The sequence below is a fragment of the Panthera pardus genome, unplaced genomic scaffold (assembly GCF_024362965.1).
Source record: "Panthera pardus isolate Hobbes unplaced genomic scaffold, ASM2436296v1 HiC_scaffold_12, whole genome shotgun sequence".
Lineage (NCBI taxonomy): Eukaryota > Metazoa > Chordata > Mammalia > Carnivora > Felidae > Panthera > Panthera pardus.
The window spans coordinates 14246538-14267440 of NW_026526677.1; the positions used below are offsets into that span (position 1 = coordinate 14246538).

The 20903-nt window shown below is 35.8% G+C and overlaps 3 protein-coding genes and 1 pseudogene across 3 annotated transcripts; 3 read left to right on the forward strand and 1 right to left on the reverse strand.

The window, feature by feature from the left end:
- Nucleotides 1-862: 862 nt before the first annotated feature.
- Nucleotides 863-1876, forward strand: LOC109245216 (olfactory receptor 5T3-like). The gene has a single exon (XM_019412530.2). It carries the CDS (start codon nucleotides 911-913, stop codon nucleotides 1874-1876), a length of 966 nt encoding a protein of 321 aa, XP_019268075.2. The 5' UTR covers nucleotides 863-910.
- Nucleotides 1877-7798: 5922 nt separating this feature from the next.
- On the reverse strand, nucleotides 7799-8806 carry LOC109245215 (olfactory receptor 5T1-like). Its single transcript, XM_019412529.2, has one exon. It carries the CDS (start codon nucleotides 8789-8791, stop codon nucleotides 7799-7801), a length of 993 nt encoding a protein of 330 aa, XP_019268074.2. The 5' UTR covers nucleotides 8792-8806.
- A 1226-nt stretch (nucleotides 8807-10032) lies between these two features.
- LOC109245214 (small nuclear ribonucleoprotein G-like) lies at nucleotides 10033-10261 on the forward strand (annotated as a pseudogene).
- Nucleotides 10262-18539: 8278 nt separating this feature from the next.
- Nucleotides 18540-19520, forward strand: LOC109245302 (olfactory receptor 5T2-like). The gene has a single exon (XM_019412606.2). The coding sequence runs from the start codon at nucleotides 18588-18590 to the stop codon at nucleotides 19518-19520; it is 933 nt and encodes a 310-aa protein (XP_019268151.2). The 5' UTR covers nucleotides 18540-18587.
- The last annotated feature ends 1383 nt before the right edge of the window (nucleotides 19521-20903 follow it).

Genomic DNA, 20903 nt, shown 5'->3' on the forward strand with positions numbered 1-20903 from the left:
ATCTCAAAATATAAATAAACATTAAAAATTTTTTAAAAATATATCAAAGGATTTTGTAGTAATAATCACATAAATTGAAAACATATATTAAGATAAAATTTGAAAAAAAAAATAACAGTATAATAAGCCACAAAGGTCAAAATGAACAACTTAATGATGTATATTTTGAGAAAAAAACACTGAAAGAAAAAAAAGACATTGCACTGTTTATGTTTGAAAATAAGGTGCATCTATCTCCAGAATATTCCGCTATTCTATTCACCCATGCTCTGGAATGGAAACCAATGGAACAGGATAACTGTAAGAAAAAATAATGTAAACAGTTTTGCTGGGAAAGACAGCCTTGTACGAGTTCAGATGTGTAACTTATCTCATTTCCTAGTCATCTGGAAACATGTTAGAAGTAAATAATTTCCATAGTATTTCTCACTTAAATTCATCCCAAACTCGTGATAGAATATACTTACTCCCATTTTAACAGTTGGGAATATTAGAGCAAGGAGTTTCATGTGCATGGTAGCCAATCCGGAACCAGTATTCAGATGTGTACTTTCCATCATGATGTTTAAGACTCAAATATGCCTGTTTATTAATCATTGTGAATTTTAAGATTACGTGATATGAATACAAGACCGCAAAGAATTTAACTGAAAATGAATTAGACAGTAAACCATTTCAATCAACAGAATATTTTTCACTTGATAAATGCACTCAATGACTGAATATAATCATTTCGTCCTTTTATTTAACAGCAAAATGCAACCACTTGGGTACAATATCATTATCACCGCCTATTTTGTCACTGCCAAGGAAACCTTTATACCCTGCTAAGAAACAAATATGAGAATATGATTGGGTGGACTCTATTTTCACAAGATATTGCCTTTAGTACCTACAAATAGAAAGTGAGATGTCAGGGTTCCCATCAGATTTAAATTTACACAGCATTCAGATGGAAAATGTGACCAAAGTCACCATGTTTATATTGACGGGTTTCACAGATGATTTTGAGGTGCAAATCTTCCTCTTTTTACTATTTCTAGCAATCTACCTTTTTACTCTGGTAGGAAATTTGGGACTAGTTATATTAGTCATTGGGGATTCTCGGCTACACAACCCCATGTACTACTTTCTGAGCGTATTGTCTTTCCTGGATGCCTGTTATTCTTCAGTTGTCACCCCCAAAATGTTGGTCAATTTCCTCGCAGAGAATAAAGCCATTTCCTATGTTGGATGTGCAGTGCAGATGCTTCTCTTTGTTACTTTTGGGACCACAGAATGCTTTCTCTTGGCTGCAATGGCATATGACCGCTATGTCGCCATCTACAACCCTCTCCTGTACTCAGTGAGCATGTCACCCAGAGTCTATGTGCCGCTCATCGTTGCTTCCTACGTGGGTGGCATTTTGCATGCTTCCGTACACACCGTGGCCACATTCAGCCTGTCCTTCTGCGCATCCAATGAAATTAGACATGTCTTTTGTGACATCCCTCCTCTCCTCGCCATTTCTTGTTCGGACACTCACACAAACCAGCTCCTGCTCTTCTACCTTGTGGGCTCCATTGAGATCGTCACTATCCTGACAGTTCTGATCTCCTATGGTTTCATTCTGTTGGCCATTCGGAAGATTCATTCTGCTGCAGGGAGGCGGAAAGTCTTTTCTACATGTGGCTCTCACCTAACTGGAGTGTCAATATATCACGGAACCATCCTCTTCACGTACGTGAGACCGAGTTCCAGCTATGCTCTGGACCATGACATGATAGCCTCAACATTTTACACGATTGTGATTCCCATGCTGAATCCCATCGTCTACAGTTTAAGGAACAAAGATGTAAAAGAAGCGATGAAAAAATTGGTAAAAATTGATTCCTAAGTAAAATACATTTTCAACACTGAGTTTCATACCAGTCCAAGTCTCTTTGCTCAGAAACTAAAGAAAATGTCTTGATTGCAGTAACAGTGCTTGTATATCCTAGAATATTTTCCAACAAAGCATTTATCAGCCTTCGAACACAGCATTTTACAAATATAGATATTTTTTATCATCTGTTTACTTTTATTGTGTTCAAATGGATTCATATTAAATATTAATTGATGTAGTGTATTGTTGTCTGTCATTGCGGAATGTGATTTGCACTCACTACTACTATGGCTTATGTTCTCGGGATCCTATGGATTAGAACACATTCACACCGCTGAATGTCTTTAGCACTCATTATGAGGTTACTTCTCCATTCTGGAGTCCTGTGAAGACCTTCTTAATGTTACTTCATTTGCCTTATTTTTTTTTTTTTTATTTTTTAAAAAATTTTTTTATTAATTTTTTTTAATGTTTATTTACTTTTGAGACAGAGAGAGACAGAGCATGAATGGGGGATGGTCAGAGAGAGAGGGAGACACAGAATCTGAAACAGGCTCCAGGCTCTGAGCTGTCAGCACTGGGCCCAACTCGGGGCTTGAACTCACGGACCGCGAGATCATGACCTGAGCTGAAGTCAGACGCTTAACCGACTGAGCGACCCAGGCGCCCCCATTTGCCTTATTTAGGAGTAAGATCCATCCAGGCTTATTGCCATGGCATTTCCACTGTTTGGCTCAACATTATATATCTTTATTCCATTATCAGAATCTTTTCTTATTACTGTCCAGTCATAGAACAGTAACATTTATTGATAGTGTATTTATTTTTTAAAAAATTTTTTTAATGTTTATTTTTGAGACAGAGGGAGACAGAGTGCGAGTGGGTGAGGGGCAGAGAGAGAGGCAGACACAGAATCTGAAACAGGCCCCAGGGTCTGAGCTGTCATCCCAGAGCCCGATGCGGGGCTCAAACCCACGAGCCGTGAGATCATGACCTGGGCAGAAGTCAGACGCTTAACCGACTAAGCCACCCAGGCACCCCCTATTGATGGTGTATTTAAGTGTCGTGAAAGACAAATAGAAATAGAGCTGAGAGAAAAGCAACAACTGTTGAAATATATAAATATATGTATATATAATATGTATGTGTGTACCTTATATCTACATTATATACATACATGATATATAAACATATTATACATACATACATCATATATGCATTTATGTATGTATATATGGTTTGTGTGAGTGTCAGAACAAAAAATGGCAAGTAATGGGGTGCCTGGGTGGCTCAGTCGGTTAAGCATCTGACTTTTGATTTCAGCTCAGGTCGTAATCTCACAGTTCGTGAGTTCGAGCCCTGCATCAAGCTCTGTGCTGACAGCTCAGAGCCTGGAGCCTGTTTCAGAATCTATGTCTCCCTCTCTTTCTTCCCCTCTCCCACTCATTCTCTCTCTCTCTCTCGAAAATAAACATTAAAAACATCTAAAAAATAATTTAAAAAAGGCAAGTAGTGGAGGGATGCCACAAAAGACATGTATAATTTCATTGGATGCATGGAAGGACAGGCTGAATGTCATCACTGTGTGTACAAAAGCATGCAAAATGCCACCCACATAGGAAGAAACACTGAGTGTGTTACATAGACTCTGGGTGACATGCTCACTGAGTACAAGAGAGGGTTGTAGATTGCTATATAGCAATCATATGGTTTCTTGGTTGAGACAGTTAGAGTTGCTCCCACTTGGCTTTTTCCATCATGATAACCCTAACTCACATGTCAGAGAACCAACGTGGGGATTCTTCCAGGGGCTCAGTTGTTTTATTCCAATTAGACATTCTGGAACTGGACAAATAACCAGAGGATGGGCCAGGGACACACTGGCCTCACTGCAACATCGGCCAGAAGTAAAACTCCATTGATCACCTGACTTCCACAAGCCCCTCCCCTGACTCTTGGATCACAAAAACGCAAACACACAGTGATATTTTGGGTCTTCTGGAGTTATCATCATGAGTCCAGAACTAGTATCCAGTAGTTCCCAAAGACCTGGCTATTTCTTTTTCACTAATGCACAGTTACCCTGGTAAATGTCCAAAGTCCCTTTGGCAAAGGCTTGGACAAAGATTAATAGTTTAAATTTTTTGGTAATATGCAAGGTTCATCCCTCAAGGGTACCTGACCTCCCTTCACTAAAGAGGTTCTAGGGCTAAAAGCTTCCTCAGTTCACAAACTGATTGCTGAGCTCCCACAATGACAGTTTTTATGATTCAAGTTAGACTTTTGTTCACTTAGCCTGCTTATACAGATCAAGCCAGAATTTAGTGTTTTTCATCTGCTTCACTTCTAGAAATACCATGATCAACTTGCCATCGCCTTGCTTATAAATGAGCAAGGCTATTCTGATCGCTGCTTTGAGTCCACAGTCCTAGGGGGTAACCACATCCCTCTGTCCTTGCAGGTGGATGCCTCCACTTGGACTCTACCTCTCCAGAGTGAATGTTATCTATGCAAATGGTTATGTAGCAATACCTATCCCAAACGGGAAACTTCTCATACAGGAGATGCAACGAGAGAAATGGAACGAAGCCTGCTAACTTTAGGAAAACTTTATACGCCTGTATTGTTTTCAAGTAAGAAAACTTTAATTAAGACATAAAGACTTAGGGGCACTTGGGTGGCTCAGTCCGCTAAGCATCAGGCTTTGGCTCAGGTCATGATCTCACATTTTGCAAGTTTGTACCTCAGGTCAGGCTCTGTGATGACAGCTCAGAGCCTGGAGCCTGCTTCAGATTCTGTGTTTCCCTCTCTCTCTGCCCCTCCCCGCTCATGCTCGGTCTCTCTCTCTCTCGAAAATAAACAAACATTCAAATTTTTTTTAAAACGTACATAAAGACTTTAAACCTTCAATAAGGTTATTTTTGTAGGTAAGTATGTAGAAAAGCTTTGTGATAATTGTTTTTACAAGTGTAGTGCGGCATTTATGAAAACTTCCATACATTAGTGATGACTAAGACCTGAATAAAAAAAGTTTCTCAAAATCTCATTCTCTTTAGAAATGAAGGACAAATGTTAAAAAAAAAAAAAAAAAAAAACAAAAACAAAAAACAAAAAACTCTCAATGTGTTCATTTAAGTATTTTTGTATGTTACTAAACTATCCTTAAGTCAAAAGAAATGGGAAAAAATCAGAAATACTGATTATGAAAACATGAAGTGCTGAAATATGCGTGATTCCACTGACATAATATTCACTGGAAAATTTGTACCCAAATGAGAAAGCTAGAAAAAAATAGCAAAGTGATCAAGAGAGAGAGGATAGATTTTAAAGGAAAAATGTAAATTAGAAAATCTAAGGCAGTACCTAATAACATTCTTTTTTCACATGCATCCCTTCATTGAGTTAAATAAAATCTTTTTGACAATTTCTTATATACACAATTTGTTCATTTAAGGAATGTTGATTGAGCCACAATATGTGTGAGATAAAATTCCAGACACATATGTCTGGAAAATAGATCAGACAATAAGTCAAATATAAATTAAATGCATGTTATATGAAATTGTGATAAGTGAAAGGAGTGTATTTAAGAAGGAAAGAATACGAGGATATTCAAAGGAAGTAAATTCTAATCATAATGTAGTCAATGAACTCCTCACTAAGAATAGGCATTTAAAAACAGGAGTTATGTGAATGACAGCCCAGAAAACCTTGCAAACAGAAGGAAAATAATGCAGAAAAATTGTTGGGGCAAATATATTGTGGTAAAAGATTATCTATATTTATACAGTTAAGGTGTTATTTATACTTAATGATCCCACTTTAGGGAAATATCCTTAAGTGGTACTCTGTGTTCTAAGGAGATCATCTTGTTGGAACCAAAGGGATTCAACACTTAAAATAATAATAATAATAATAATAGGGGCTCCGGCTTGGCTCAGTTAAGTGTCTGCCTCTTGATTTTGGCTCAGGTAACGATCTCATGGTTTGTGAGTTCAAGCCCTGCTTGTGGCTCTGCACTGACATTGTGGAGCCTGCTTTGGGATTCTCTGTCTCCCTCTCTGCCCCTCCCCAGTCTCTCTCTCTCCCTCTCTCAAAATAAATAAAAAAATAATAGTGATGATGATGATGATGATGATGATAATGAAATGTAAGAGGGAAGGATGGAGGGGCACCAGGGGGGCTCAGTCAGTTAAGCACCTGACTCTTGGTCTCAGCTCAGGTTGCGATCTCGCAGTTTGTAGGTTAGGGCCCTGTGTGGAACTCAGCACTGATGCGTGGGCCCTGCTTGGGATTCCGTCTCCCTCTCTCTCTGCCCTCCCTTGCTTGCTCACTCTCTCTCTCTTTCAAAATAAGTAAAAATAAAACTTTAAAAAAAAAAGGAAGGAAGGATTGAAAAACACAACCACTTACAATTAATTAACTTTGAAGGACACATGTCCTTGCAATTAAAATGAGGTCTGTTGGAAACAGGGCTAAGCATGAGTATAGTTGGGATGGTTCTTTAAAAAAAATTAATGCTCCTTAGTTTTGATAGAAAGAGAGAGAGAGATCGGTCACTAGCTGGGGAGGGACAGAGAGAGAGAGGGAGACACAGAATCTGAAGCAGCTCTAAGCTGTCAGCACAGAGCCCGATGGGGTGCTCGAACTCACAGACCATGAGATCCTGACCTGAGCTGAAGTCGGTCGCTTAACCAACTGAGCCACCAGGCACCCCTATGCCTTGGTTCTTGGGTCTGGGCACCGAGGAGTAGTGGCGTCTGTAAGACCATAATAAGGTGGTAGTGGTCAGAAGAAAAGAGAGCCAAAGCTGAGTCTATACCAGGTTAGTAGGAAAACCCATGAAGTTGGGCTGCAGCTTAGCTCAGCTTCAGTTATTTTATCAGGAGTCAGATACCAGTGACTCAATGGAAGTGGACTGGGATTATGTGAGCTTGGCTTTTTTTTCCCAGTGACGTGGTATTTGCTCAAGCTATTCAGATATGATCTTCAAGTTATGTATAATTGCAACTATGGGAGAATATCCAGTTTGACTCATATGAGGATGAAAGGTAATACTATACATTTTAAAGATCACATACATATGTGACTCTGTATTTATAAATATACTTACAAATAATAAATATATGTATGTGTCTATATGCAAATATATCTATATGTAATGAATATATGCATGTGTGCACATGTACATGCATGCACACCCACATATATATATGTGTATATATATATGTGTATATATACATGTGTATGTGTATTGGTGTATATACATATATATACATATATATACGTATATATATGTATATATATATATACACACCAATATTCATATGTTGAAAATCTAACTCCCCATACCTCAGAATATGAGTATATTTGACAATAAAGCCTTTGAGGAGATAATTAACTTAAAATGAGGTCGTTAGAGTGGACCCTAATCCAAGATCACTGGTATCATAAAAAGAGATCAGAACGCAGAAACACAGAGAGGAATGACCATGTGGAGACAGAAAGAGACGACTGCCATCTACAAGTGAAGGAGAGAGGACTAGGAAGAAATTCACTCCGTTTCACCTTCAGACTTACAGATTCTATAACGGTGAGCAATAGATTGCTGCTGTGAAAGCCACCAGTCTGTGGCACTTTGTTATGGCAGCCTGAGCAAGTTAATACAATCAGCCTCAGCATAGATGCATATGTATTTACACATGTGTGTATAAATGCATGTGTGCGCCTGTGTGTATTTCCAGGTGAATTAAGGAAGAAGCAAAGGAATGACAGAGATTTTCTACATATGTGAAAAATGTACAGGTGGAGACGTGATCACAATCTTTAAAAATATAAAGCAAGAAGAGAAAGACACAAATAAACTAAAGCAAAACATTTCTATTTTAATATTGAGATGATCAATAGCATTCATAATTTTTCTCAATTTAACGGTCAATGTGAAAAGTAGACTTTATTGATATACCAATTTTTACCAAACAGATTTTTCATCGCTTCTTTTACATCTTTGTTCCTTAAACTGTAGATGATGGGATTCAGCATGGGAATCACAATCGTGTAAAATGTTGAGGCTATCATGTCATGGTCCAGAGCATAGCTGGAACTTGGTCTCACGTACGTGAAGAGGATGGTTGCATGATATATTGACACTCCAGTTAGGTGAGAGCCACATGTAGAAAAGACTTTCCGCCTCCCTGCAGCAGAATGAATCTTCAGAATGGCCAACAGAATGAAACCATAGGAGATCAGAACTGGCAGGATAGTGACGATCTCAATGGAGCCCACAAGGTAGGAGAGCAGGAGCTGGTTTGTGTGAGTGTCCGAACAAGAAATGGCGAGGAGAGGAGGGATGTCACAAAAGACATGTCTAATTTCATTGGATGCGCAGAAGGACAGGCTGAATGTGGCCACGGTGTGTACGGAAGCATGCAAAATGCCACCCACGTAGGAAGCAACGATGAGCGGCACATAGACTCTGGGTGACATGCTCACTGAGTACAGGAGAGGGTTGTAGATGGCGACATAGCGGTCATATGCCATTGCAGCCAAGAGAAAGCATTCTGTGGTCCCAAAAGTAACAAAGAGAAGCATCTGCGCTGCACATCCAACATAGGAAATGGCTTTATTCTCTGCGAGGAAATTGACCAACATTTTGGGGGTGACAACTGAAGAATAACAGGCATCCAGGAAAGACAATACGCTCAGAAAGTAGTACATGGGGTTGTGTAGCCGAGAATCCCCAATGACTAATATAACTAGTCCCAAATTTCCTACCAGAGTAAAAAGGTAGATTGCTAGAAATAGTAAAAAGAGGAAGATTTGCACCTCAAAATCATCTGTGAAACCCGTCAATATAAACGTAGTGAACTCAGTTACATTTTTCAACTTAATTGTGTATAAATCTAAATCCAATGTCAACCCTGGCATTTTAGTGTTTATTTGCAGGTTTTAAAGGAGATATTTTTGAAAATAGAACCCACTTTATGTATTCTCATGTTTGTTTCTTAGAAGGACATGTTGAAATCCTTGTCAGTGAAGGAAAAGGCAGTGATGAAGAAGTTGTGTCCCAGAGGATACATTATCCTGCGTAAATAAAGAAATTATTTTATTAAGTTGTTGGCTAAATTTTTCATGTTAAACAAATTATGCCAATTATTGGGTTAATTTCCAGTTGTTTTCTATTAAATTTTCTCCCACCTTGCTTCATATTGCATCATCTGAAAATCCTCAAATATGAATGAATATAGAAATTTAAAAATCTGAAAATAATATAATAAAAATTACATACCTGTTACTAGTCCTAGATTTTGTAAAATGTGTGTGAAATTCCTTGTGTGTGTGTGTGTGTGTGTGTGTGTGTGTGTGTGTGCGTGTGTGTGTATCCAGTTGTTAAAATGGGACCAACTACATGTGTATCCCTGGGATGCATTTAAATGAGAAATACAGTGTGAAAATTATTTAAATTCAAAATATTCACAAATGAGTACAATATAGGATGTTAGATTTAGATATTAGCCCTTGTCATACAGGGCAGCCCTCTCTGACCATCACAATACTCTATGGTGTCAGGCATCTTGGAAATTCATTGCTATCATTGCATTGTACTTTGGTCATGTCAGTAAAATGATAGTACGTCTACTTACATCCCCCTGATGATTTTGTCCATAATAATTTTTTTCCTTATCTAGCTCATTTCATCTTAGGAGATAGAGATTAGATAGACAAAAATACAAACTCTCAATTTTAACAAAATAGACCAATCTGGAAGACTAATTTTTTCAATTCTTCACCTGTAATACAGTTGGAAAACATACACAGGGCACATCTATGAGAACAATGTCATAAATGCTAAGCTTGAGAAGGACAGCAATGATAGGTGCAACCACATGATATTAAGTGGCTACTGAGGGTTAAAAATTGTGTGTACATTATCTTATGTCATCTGCATAGCAACCTGCAAACTAAATAATTTAGCATCCTTTTATAGATGAGAAAACTGAGAAGCAGCCTGACCTATAACCGGGCCGTGGTCATACCGATAGTTAGAAGCAAAGACAGGATTGAAGACCAGGTTTCTCTGTCCCACACTTGCAGCTGTGTCTAGCGGGAGCATGAAGGACACCATGAATTCCATTTGGGGGCATCTTTGAGGTGGTCAAGTAGACACCATGAACAAAGCTCACCCTCCCGAGTTGAAAAAAAAATTATGGACAAGAAACTGTCATTGAAATCAAATGGCAGACATGTCCAAGGACTATTGCAGGGGTTCAATCCCTTTATGAATTTTGTGATAGATGGAAGTGTGCAAATGGCAACTAGTGGGCAACAGAGCAGTCTTGGAATGGTGGTATACGAGGAAATAGCATCATCATGTTAGAAGCTTTGGAACGAAAATAAACAACGGGGGTGTTCATCAGAAGAAATCAAAATGGCTTCCACATGTCCCCTCTCCACAGCACCTGTTTTACTACAATATAAAAATCAGGTTATGTGCATTTTCATATTGAACCTTTTGTTAAATTAACTTTTGTAATGATCAAAAAATAAGCTATGGGCAGTTGACTATGTTGCAATTCATTTTGATATGCCATAATCCTGGAAAGGTTGTCTTCTGGAAACAATACAAAATAACATCCTCGTGTGTTTGAATTCTTTTATAAAGCCATCAAGTTTAAGCAGACCATGACTTAAAAAAAAAGAAAATAAAACTGAAATGGCTTCTTCAGCAAGCAGCTAACCAGTAAAACAAATTTAAAATTCATTTATGTGTTTGCATTAGAAAAACAAATTATGATCCTCAACTGGCATGTATCTGATGATTGGTTGATAGTCAATTTGCTCTCTATTTAATAATTTTCCTAAATTTGTAATACATCCCTTTATTTCAACTACCTTTATTCCAGCTGTTACATTCCATCAAGAAAGTGAAATAAAATGTCTAGTTTCCAAATCTGTTGACCTAAACATGCAAGGAGCCTTTCCTATTATCCTTGTAATGTTCCCTGGAATTTCCTTGTTCAATTTTAATTTAATTCTCAGTTAACTAGAAATTTCCATCTCAGATTTAAATATTATAATGTGGAATCTAGTTTGAGATTCAAGGTTATGACTTCTGAAGAATTCTGTAAGTAATAAGAAACACTTTCCTCTTACCTGTGGAAATGAACTGCTCATTCAGTTAACATACCCTATGATCACTGATCATTTGGAGTTTTATAGCAGACTTTCAAGCCCTTCTTGATGTCCACAGGGATGCTCCAAGGAGAAAATAAGGTAATTATCTTCTGGGACGGAAAAGTCAGATAATTTCATGTGTTTCTTTCATAGTAAATGAGTGGCTCTGGAACCATGAGCTACATGATAAAAATGATCACATGAATACACTTTGGCCTCTGGTATAAAATAGCCCTCAGGGCAGAGCAATACATAGGGCTGGAAAACAATCTAATGCTACAGGACACAATCCTGGCTCAGATACTAAATAAATATACGCCATTGGGTTTATGACTTAAATTCTCTAAAACCCAGTTCTTTCTTCCTGAGAACATAACCTGTTTACTTGTCTCAAAATAAGGTATGACAAACTTCATAATCATTTAATAAAGATTACTATATTTATTTAACTTTTAAAGTGGCATGAAAAATACTTGAAGCTCACTGAGAGTTTAATAGGGAGAAAATATATGAATACATAAACAGGAAGTATTGAAAACAGAGATGGGACACTATATAGATAAATTTAATATTCTATGTAATAAACAAAATATGAGAGATCTGGCAGAGATAAAGGTCAAACTTTTTGTGTCGGTCAGGGTCTTGTCTTGGAAATCTTGTATACTCATCTATAAACTAGTTCATGGCTATGTACTTAAATAAATTATTCAAAATGTGTTTAAAATACACAGGTGCCTGAGCTCAACACCTGGGGAGACTAAATTAATAGATAGGGAATATTGGTCATGGGATTTGAATTTAAGAACAAAAGAATGAAAGAAAAAAAGGGATAAAGCAGATACTGATCTATTAATTAAATGTAATTGCAAATTATCTATATATTCAATGCAACCCGAGTTAAAACTAAGAAAAGCATTTTTGTAGAAATTAACAAAGGAATTCCACAATTCTACAATATAGAATATTTCTATTGCCCATAATGTGGTTATTGTTACACAGTTGTGTGTGTCTATTCAAATTCATGTAACTGGTACATATAAATGGTAGATTTTCTGTATTTTATTAAAATGCAATAACTCTGTCCTTGAAAAAAACTAGCTATTACATAAATTAGTCTCTGTTTCATACTATGGTTATCTTTACATGGGAGAGAGTGACTGGAAGAATACAGGAGGTTCCCTGGTTCTGGAAATGTTCTTTTTCTTGGGCTTGTTTATAAGGGTATGTTCGATTTAAAAATTCATCAAGCTATACACTTGAGATGTATGTACTTTTCTATGTGTACATTTTTTCAATAAAATTAAAAAGGAAACTAAATGTTTTATTGTAACTTTTCCAAAGAAATGTCATAAACCCTTATTTCTTAAAAATTCTATATCTCTCATTTTATTGATATACTCATTCAGATAGTTATAAATTTTTGTATGTCAATTTTATATTTGTATGAGTCACATTTCTATTGTTTTTTAAATTATATCTTAGTACTTTTAGATCTGTCATTTTCTATCAAATTCTTAATTCTCTTAATTATTTACTTGAAATTGATTTTTCTTCATCTCTCTTTCTCTTCTCTTTCCCTAATTATGCTTTCAGGAGTGACCACCCACTCTTATATTAAATTTCTATGTATTAAATTACTCTTGATTACTGAATTTTTGCCTTATTTCCATTTTCTGGTTTATTATTCCGAGCTCTTTGTAGCATATGTCCTCATCCTTCTGATATTTTGTATTCTCATTTCCAATACATTTGATATTCTTGAGTCATCAGTCATTTAATTGTTTTTGTTTTATATTAAGATGTATTTGATATGGGTTCATTTGATTCCTTATGGCCTGGGTTGATGCTCTGATTTTGGTAACATTTGAACATTATTTGGTTATTTTTACCCTTTTGCAATTTAAATGTAATTATAAAGAGTTCAATAATAATCCTTTGATTCATTCAATGTGTCAATAGGATGGGCATTTTGACTATCAGGAGGCGCATGTGTAGTTGGAGATATATCAAGTAGCTTTTCCAGCTTTGTGTTCAAAGATGACTCATGTTTTTATGAAGGTCTTAAAATATTATCGTACAGCTACTTTAAGTGTCACAGCAGATGTTACCTTGTAAAGGATTACTCTACACTTTAGACTTGTGTATTGCTCTAGCAATCCTTTATAAGTCCTGCATTTTCCAGAAGACCCCTCCCTTGTTGAAACTTACTTTCCTAGTGTATTTGCCTTACTCAATTGACATGATTCTCAGCTTTTCTTCTAAGTGAAGCCCTGTCTTTTCCAAAGCAAGTATGTACGGCATACTTCTAAGATCTATTCCAGTTTTTTATGGACCCTTTGTAACATGATTAAGCCTGTGTAAGAGTGGGGGACACCTAAGAAAATTAAAGAAAAATAAAAAATAAATAAAAATGTTAAATGTCTCTATTTTGGTCCCAGGGGTATGTGTGTGTATGAGTGAACTGCACGTGTATACGTGATAAACATCTGTTTGTCAACCAATCAATAGATATTTTTATTTAATTTGAATAAACACTACATCAACATTTAGTAGTCACAAAATTACATGATTTCTCAAGTCCCACAGAGCTTTAAACTTTTAATGTTTCCTCTACATTTATATGGGAGTTTTTGGATTTTTCTTATTACCTTGAATAATGATCAATCTTCCAGCAAGCTTAGACGCCACACTTCTAAATGTATTCATCAAACCCATGTACTCTATGATTTGTACAGAGTAAAAGTGTAATACCTTTCATTGACTATAAATCTATCTGCTAGATTCTGCAGGAGATATATTGTAGTTTTACATCATTTTAGTTTACCATGTTTACTGACCTGTCACAATTTAAAAAAATGGCTTATATTGCCCAGATGAGGGAATTGATTCTCAGAGAAGTTAGTTCTAACCCAGTGTCAGAGCTATTATATTAAGAGCATGTCTCAGTTCTAAAGACTTTTTATCTAGTGTCTGTATATATCTTTAGGGCATTATTTTAAACCAGGTATCAAACAACTATTTATTTTCTATAATATTAACATACAATACATTATTCCAGACTACTTACTTCTTTATTATTGAGTAAATCCTTGTATTGCTATTTTGAACCAGAAGATAATTGGACCATATTCCCATTAGGGCATCTCTTCTGAGTTTTATCAACAGCTGAGTAAGTGGATATAAGCAATCTAAATGAACTACATTCATAAGGTACCTAAACCTGCCTTTGCTGTTCTGTAGGTAAGAGCAGTTTTCAGATAATTTGCCAAATATTTAGGAAATTAAACCTAAAACATCAAGGTCAAATATGTGATGAAATCTTCAATATTAAAGCTTTTACTTGTTGCCTATTGTACAGGTGAATAGAATACATTCTTCACAAACTGGACTTATGCAGATCTGTCTAAAAATTGGATAACAACACTTCCTGGAATAAAACAAAAGAAATGGAAAATAATGAATTTGAATTTGTAAAAGCAATTAGAAGTCTCCAAATACATCTATATTTTCATTTTCTTGATGTCAGAAGGCAGACCAGTTCAAAGTGAAACAAGATAAAATGTTTCAATCGAGAGCAAGGAAACATTTAACTCATTCAACTCTCTGGGCACTTATATTTTAATACAATAAGGCAAATAATATTTTATATTATATTTTATATTATTAATAAGACAAATAATAATTCCTTTCATTTTATTTTGCTGGCCACTTCAGATGACGACTTATTTCATAGTGTTTCTCTTGTCTTGATGACTTAAAATATTTAAATACATTTAAAAAAACACATTTTGTTTTATTCTAATGGAGGTCCTGGGGAGGGAAGTCAATTGCAGAATGAAGCTATGGCATAATAAGAAGTAATGAAAAAAGGTGAAAAGTGGGTGCTCTCTGAAAGACACTTGAGACTGAATCTTGGCTGTGGCACTTGTTACCTGTGAGAGTTATTACAAAAGGGAAATAAAGTAATGTGTGCACAAGACCATTCCTACAGGTCAATAAGTGTTAGTTCTCTGTTCTCTACTCCTTTGTGAATTTAGAGCTTCGGTAGTGAGCCCAAAATATTTGGAGTATTCTGCCTTCTATGAAAGTTATATTTTTGGAAGTGACTTTAAATTAATTATAAATGTTGATCATACTATTAAATTCTTTAAGAATACATTCTCTCTTCGTAAGTCTGGGTCTGATATATGTACTAATATTGATTTAGTTATACTCACCTAACAGAAAGATAGTTTTATATAATATTTAAATGAAGTGTTAAATATTGTAATTTTTTATTATCTTATTTACCCCCCCCCAAAAAAGAAAATTAAACCCACTCTAATGTGACACATAGGATTATGGGGATCTGTGTGTGCATTTTTATTTTTTGTTTTTGTTGTTGTTATTATTAATGGATCATGCAATTCACAAAACTAGTCTCTAATTTAGACATAAATTGTGTGCAGAGGGAAAAACAGAATCATAATATAAATCACTGGATTTAATCTACCGGAAAAATGGTTAAGTACATAAGCAATCAGAAAAAAATGTGTTACGTGCAGCTAAAGAATGAAGTATCTAGTTCAAGTTCAAGGCTCTGGTCCGTTGGTTTTCAATGATGTAGCTGTAACATTGGTGTTGTGCTCGTATATTTACTATTTTTAAAAAAAAATTTAAATTTTTAAAATAAATTTTTTTAAAAAATGGCAAATTTAATTATATGAAAATCTTAAAATTATTAAAAATGGACGTATTTAAAGAAAATGGTTTGAAATATTTGTTTTACATGCTTAGTCTGCCTGGTTTTACTTTATTGTATCCACTTTGTCACTTCAATTTACTGCTCTTTGAAAGAGGAGTTGAATCACTGTATCCTACACCTGAAACTACCATAACACAATGTAACTATACCGAAAATGAAATAAAATAACTTAAAGAAAAAAAAAAAAGAAGAAGGGTTGCTTTGGAGAGAAAGCCTGGTATCACGCATGACTTTTACTAATGGAGCTGAATGAAGAAAACATACCTCCAAATTCCAAATCTATGTAATTGTCCCTGTACCCGGTATATCATTGACCTGATGCCGCGAGTTGTATTGAGGTTGAGCTTTTTCATGTGACTCTTTGCTGCATTAAAACATAGATTGGCTTCATCATATTTATGAAAGTCTGGTTTTTTTTTTTTTTTCTTTTCTGTTTTTACCTCATCTACATAAACTCTTATGTGAACCCCCCTTTGGTAAATATTCCTGATATTTTTCCCCATGGCGTTTTTTTTCCTTTTTAAAATTTTTTAAATGTTTATTTGTTTTTGAGAGAGAGGGAGACAGCGTGAGCACGGAGGGGCAGAGAGAGGAGGACAGAGGATCTGATGCAGGCTCTTCAATGATAGCAGAGAGCCTGATGAGGGGTTCGAACTTAGGAATCATGACATCATGATTTGAGCCAAAGTTGGAAGCTCAATGGGCTGACCCACCCAGGCACTCTTCCTTTTCTCTAACATAAGAAAAAACGTGTTCAGGTTTTCACAGTCAATTCATTAAGGTGTTTTTTGGGTTTTTTTGTTTTTGTTTTTTGCGGGGAGGGGAGCCATCCTCCTACTTCTTTTTTAAATGTTCATTTATATTTGAGAGAGAGAGTGAATGCCAGCAGGGGAGGGGCAGAGAGAGAGAGGGAGACACACAATCCAAAGCAGGTTCTAGTCTCCAAGCTGTCAGCACAGAGCCTGACACGGGGCTGGAACCCATGAACTGTAAGATCATAACCTAAGTCAAAGTTAGACGCTTAACCGACTGAGCCACCCTAGCGCGCCAAGGTTGTTTTTTTTGTTTTTTTGTTTTGTTTTGTTTTTTGTTTTTTTAATGAAATGATATATTTAAAAGCGTTTCATTATGTTAAAGAAGCTCAAAAATATTCAGTTAATTAGGATAAGTGGTTTGTTTGAGCGTCTTAATTTGTTTTGTTGTAACTTTTATTTCCAATACATAGGATTCACCTTAAATTTGCTTTTTTTTTGATGTCTCCGATGAGTTTTTCTGGTTTTCTCTGCATTTAATCTTTCCAATAATCTATGAAAATGTTTTCTGCCGATATTGACAATTCTAAGTGATACTGACTTTACCGTTCCTAGAAGGTGGCTGGGATTCACTTTCCTCTTTTTCTATCACGATTTGTTATCAAATGGCTCTCTCTCTTACTGATGGTGCCCATGTCAATGTATTGAAACTAGGGCTCGACTTGCATAACGAATTTAAATAATTAACCGAATATTATCTGCCGCAGATTATGTGCCCTCAGGACTGATTCACATGTCCTATGGGTGAATATCTAAAAAAAAATTTAAGTGTAATAATTTGAATAAAACCTATTCTCCAACTATTGTCATATTATGGGCAAATAATGGAACTTTGAATTCAGGTTCAGCTAATACTTTCACTCCTAGTTTGATTAACCATGACACTATGCCTGAAAAGTTTTTTTCTACATCTTCTAGCTTTCATTTCTTGCTACTATTTCTTCTTTTAAATATTAAGTGTAATGTCTAGGTGCAAAGATTTTTGTTACATTTTTAATTACTGATTTTCTGAATTTGTTACTTTTATATAATAATTACCTAGTTATCCATTCACTGAATCCCAAATCAACATTATATAATCAAGTGTAATATACTGAAAGAAAAACAGATTTCCTATTTTTTTATTATAATTCTTTCATTTTAAACATAGAATTCTGAAAGAATAGAAAAACATACATTATCAATAATGTAGACCTCCAAAACCCATACAAATGACCAAATATTTATCTTGCAAAGAATAATATGTATTTCAAAAACACATTGAATGAAACACATGTTGTCATAGAATTTTATATCCAATCATGGTCCATATTCTTGAAAACAGTCTTGGTTTGTTCTGTTCAAAATAACTTAAGGGAGTTAGAAAGCTTTTAGATTTAAACCTCTAAAATATTACTATCCAATTGGCTGTTAACCTGTCAAACTAACCTAATTTAGTATATTCTCTATTTTAAATTAATTTGAACATTTAATTTCATTAACACATTTTCTTCAATATTTGTTCCAATGTTTTGAGAGAAATATTAATGTCATAATGCTATAGGTGAATAGATTATAGCAAATCATTTTACACACTTGCTGAAACGTTTAGAATTCTGATGTGCATTCCAATGTTGTGTTCATTGATATACTATCTTCCGTTTTTATGTTATAAGAAAAACATACATAGCAGTGCACTGTGCTTTAATAGGAAAACAGCTAATAGAAATCAGTTGTAAACCACCCATTTGGCCTCAGTTTTAGAAATGACCTAAGTTGAGCCGGTGAGTAAAATCTCCAATCTTCCGTTTAATTCTACCGTGAGTGCATTCAACCTTTGATCCACCGTCCTGTCACCGTCTCCTCATCAACTAATGGGATATTATTCATTGCCAAGAAATAAATACGAGGACAGAGTTCACTTTCCATGAGTCACACGAATGGCCACTTTTATCATATTAATATGAATTACAATTGTATTAATATCTTCAAGTTTGTTCCATGAGGTATCGACATGAAGAATGACACGGAAGTCACCATATTTGTACTGAAGGGTTTCACAGATAAGCTTGAGCTGCAGACAATCTTATTCTTCCTGTTTCTAGCAATCTACCTCTTTACTATGATGGGGAATTTGGTTTTAGTTTCATTGGTCATTGGGGATTCCCGGCTCCACAATCCCATGTACTATTTTCTAAGTGTGTTATCATCTGTGGATGCTTGTTTTTCCTCAGTTATTACTCCAAATATGTTAGTAGATTTCATGTCAAAGAATAAAATCATTTCATTCCTTGGATGTGCAACACAGATGTTTCTGGCTGTTACCTTTGGGACCACAGAATGCTTTCTCTTGGCTGCAATGGCATATGACCGCTATGTCGCCATCTACAACCCTCTCCTGTACTCAGTGAGCATGTCACCCAGAGTCTATGTGCCGCTCATCGTTGCTTCCTACGTGGGTGGCATTTTGCATGCTTCCGTACACACCGTGGCCACATTCAGCCTGTCCTTCTGCGCATCCAATGAAATTAGACATGTCTTTTGTGACATCCCTCCTCTCCTCGCCATTTCTTGTTCGGACGCTCACACAAACCAGCTCCTGCTCTTCTACCTTGTGGGCTCCATTGAGATCGTCACTATCCTGACAGTTCTGATCTCCTATGGTTTCATTCTGTTGGCCATTCTGAAAATTCATTCTGCTGCAGGGAGGCGGAAAGTCTTTTCTACATGTGGCTCTCACCTAACTGCAGTGTCAATATATCATGGAACCATCCTCTTCATGTATGTGAGACCAAGTTCCAGCTATGCTCTGGACCATGACATGATAGTGTCAATGTTTTACACGATTGTGATTCCCATGCTGAATCCCATTATCTACAGTTTAAGGAACAAAGATGTAAAAGAGGCAATGAAAAGAGTGTTTCAAAAAAATTGGTTTATCAATTAATTGTATTGTTCATATTAAATTTACATTAAATTTCACATTAAATTAAAAAAAATTAAGAATGACGTATATTGTCTCTAGTTGAAGAAGTTACAATAAAAATATTTTGTTTGTTTTTAGTGTCTTTCTCTTCTTGGACATTTTCAATAAAGATCATAAATAAAGGCTATGTATGCTCTCATTTAGCATCTAGTATATGGTACCAGTTCTCCCAGAGCCAGGATTCACAGGTCCAGGAATCCAAAGGTTGAAATGGGAGTGGTACCACTCACTACTATCCTTAGTGACCCCCCCCCCCTACAATTTTGCTTCCTGTACCTATAACCTTACAGTTCCAGGATCAAACATTAGAAGAGGCAATGAAAAGCAATTTCAAAAGAAATTAGTTCATAAAAAAGGATATTTTTATTATTTTTAATGCTTATTTGTTTATTATCTTTTTTTTTTTTTTTTGAGAGAGAGAGACAGAGCTTGAGCTGAGGAGGGGCAGAGAGAGAGAGAGAGAGGGAGACACAGAATCCGAAGCAGGCTCCAGGCTCTTAGCTGTCAGCACAGATCCCGACGTGGGGCTCAAACCCAGGAACTGTGAGATCATGACCTAAGCTGAAGTCTCTTAACTGACTGAGCCACCCAGGTGCCCCAAGGACACTTTTTCCATTAAGCAAAACTGAAAAGTATGTTGGATGTCTGTCCCTGGTTTTAAGCACATTGTGACATGGAATGGAAGAATACACTAAGTTTTTCACTTTGCCAACTGCATTATCTGGCTTCCAGCCCGTAATTTCGGAAGTAGTAAAAATCTTCTTTAAGTCATTGGCAGAAATAAAAAGGAATACATTTAAAATGGTTTCCACTAGATTTCAAAATGTATTCCATTTATTGAAACATGTAGAATGTTCAGGTTTTGAGCGTGGATGATCAATAAGATGAAGACAGAATAAAAAGGCAAGAAAAAGAGAGGGGAGAGAGGGAGGAAGAAAGAAAGAAAGGAGATCAATGTTATCAGTTATATCTATGCTGATTCTGAAATTTCATTACATGTTCAAGGTGCAGAACTGGAATGCCAGGTAAATATTGCACTATACATGTGGCATTATCTAGAAAGGAGATATTTGAAATTACCCCACTGGATGGGACTTAAAAGGGTATATAAATAGGTGAAGGGGATTAAGAGAACACTTATTTTGATGACCGCTGAGTACTAAATGGAATTGTTGAATCGCTATACCCTATACCTGAAACTAACATAACACTGTATCGTAACTACACTGGAATTAAAATTTTAAATAAATAAATAAATAAATAAATAAATAAATAAATAAATTTCCACTTCCACTTGGGTTTAGAAAGCTGCAAATAATGTTTTTAAAAATCCAGGCAATCTAC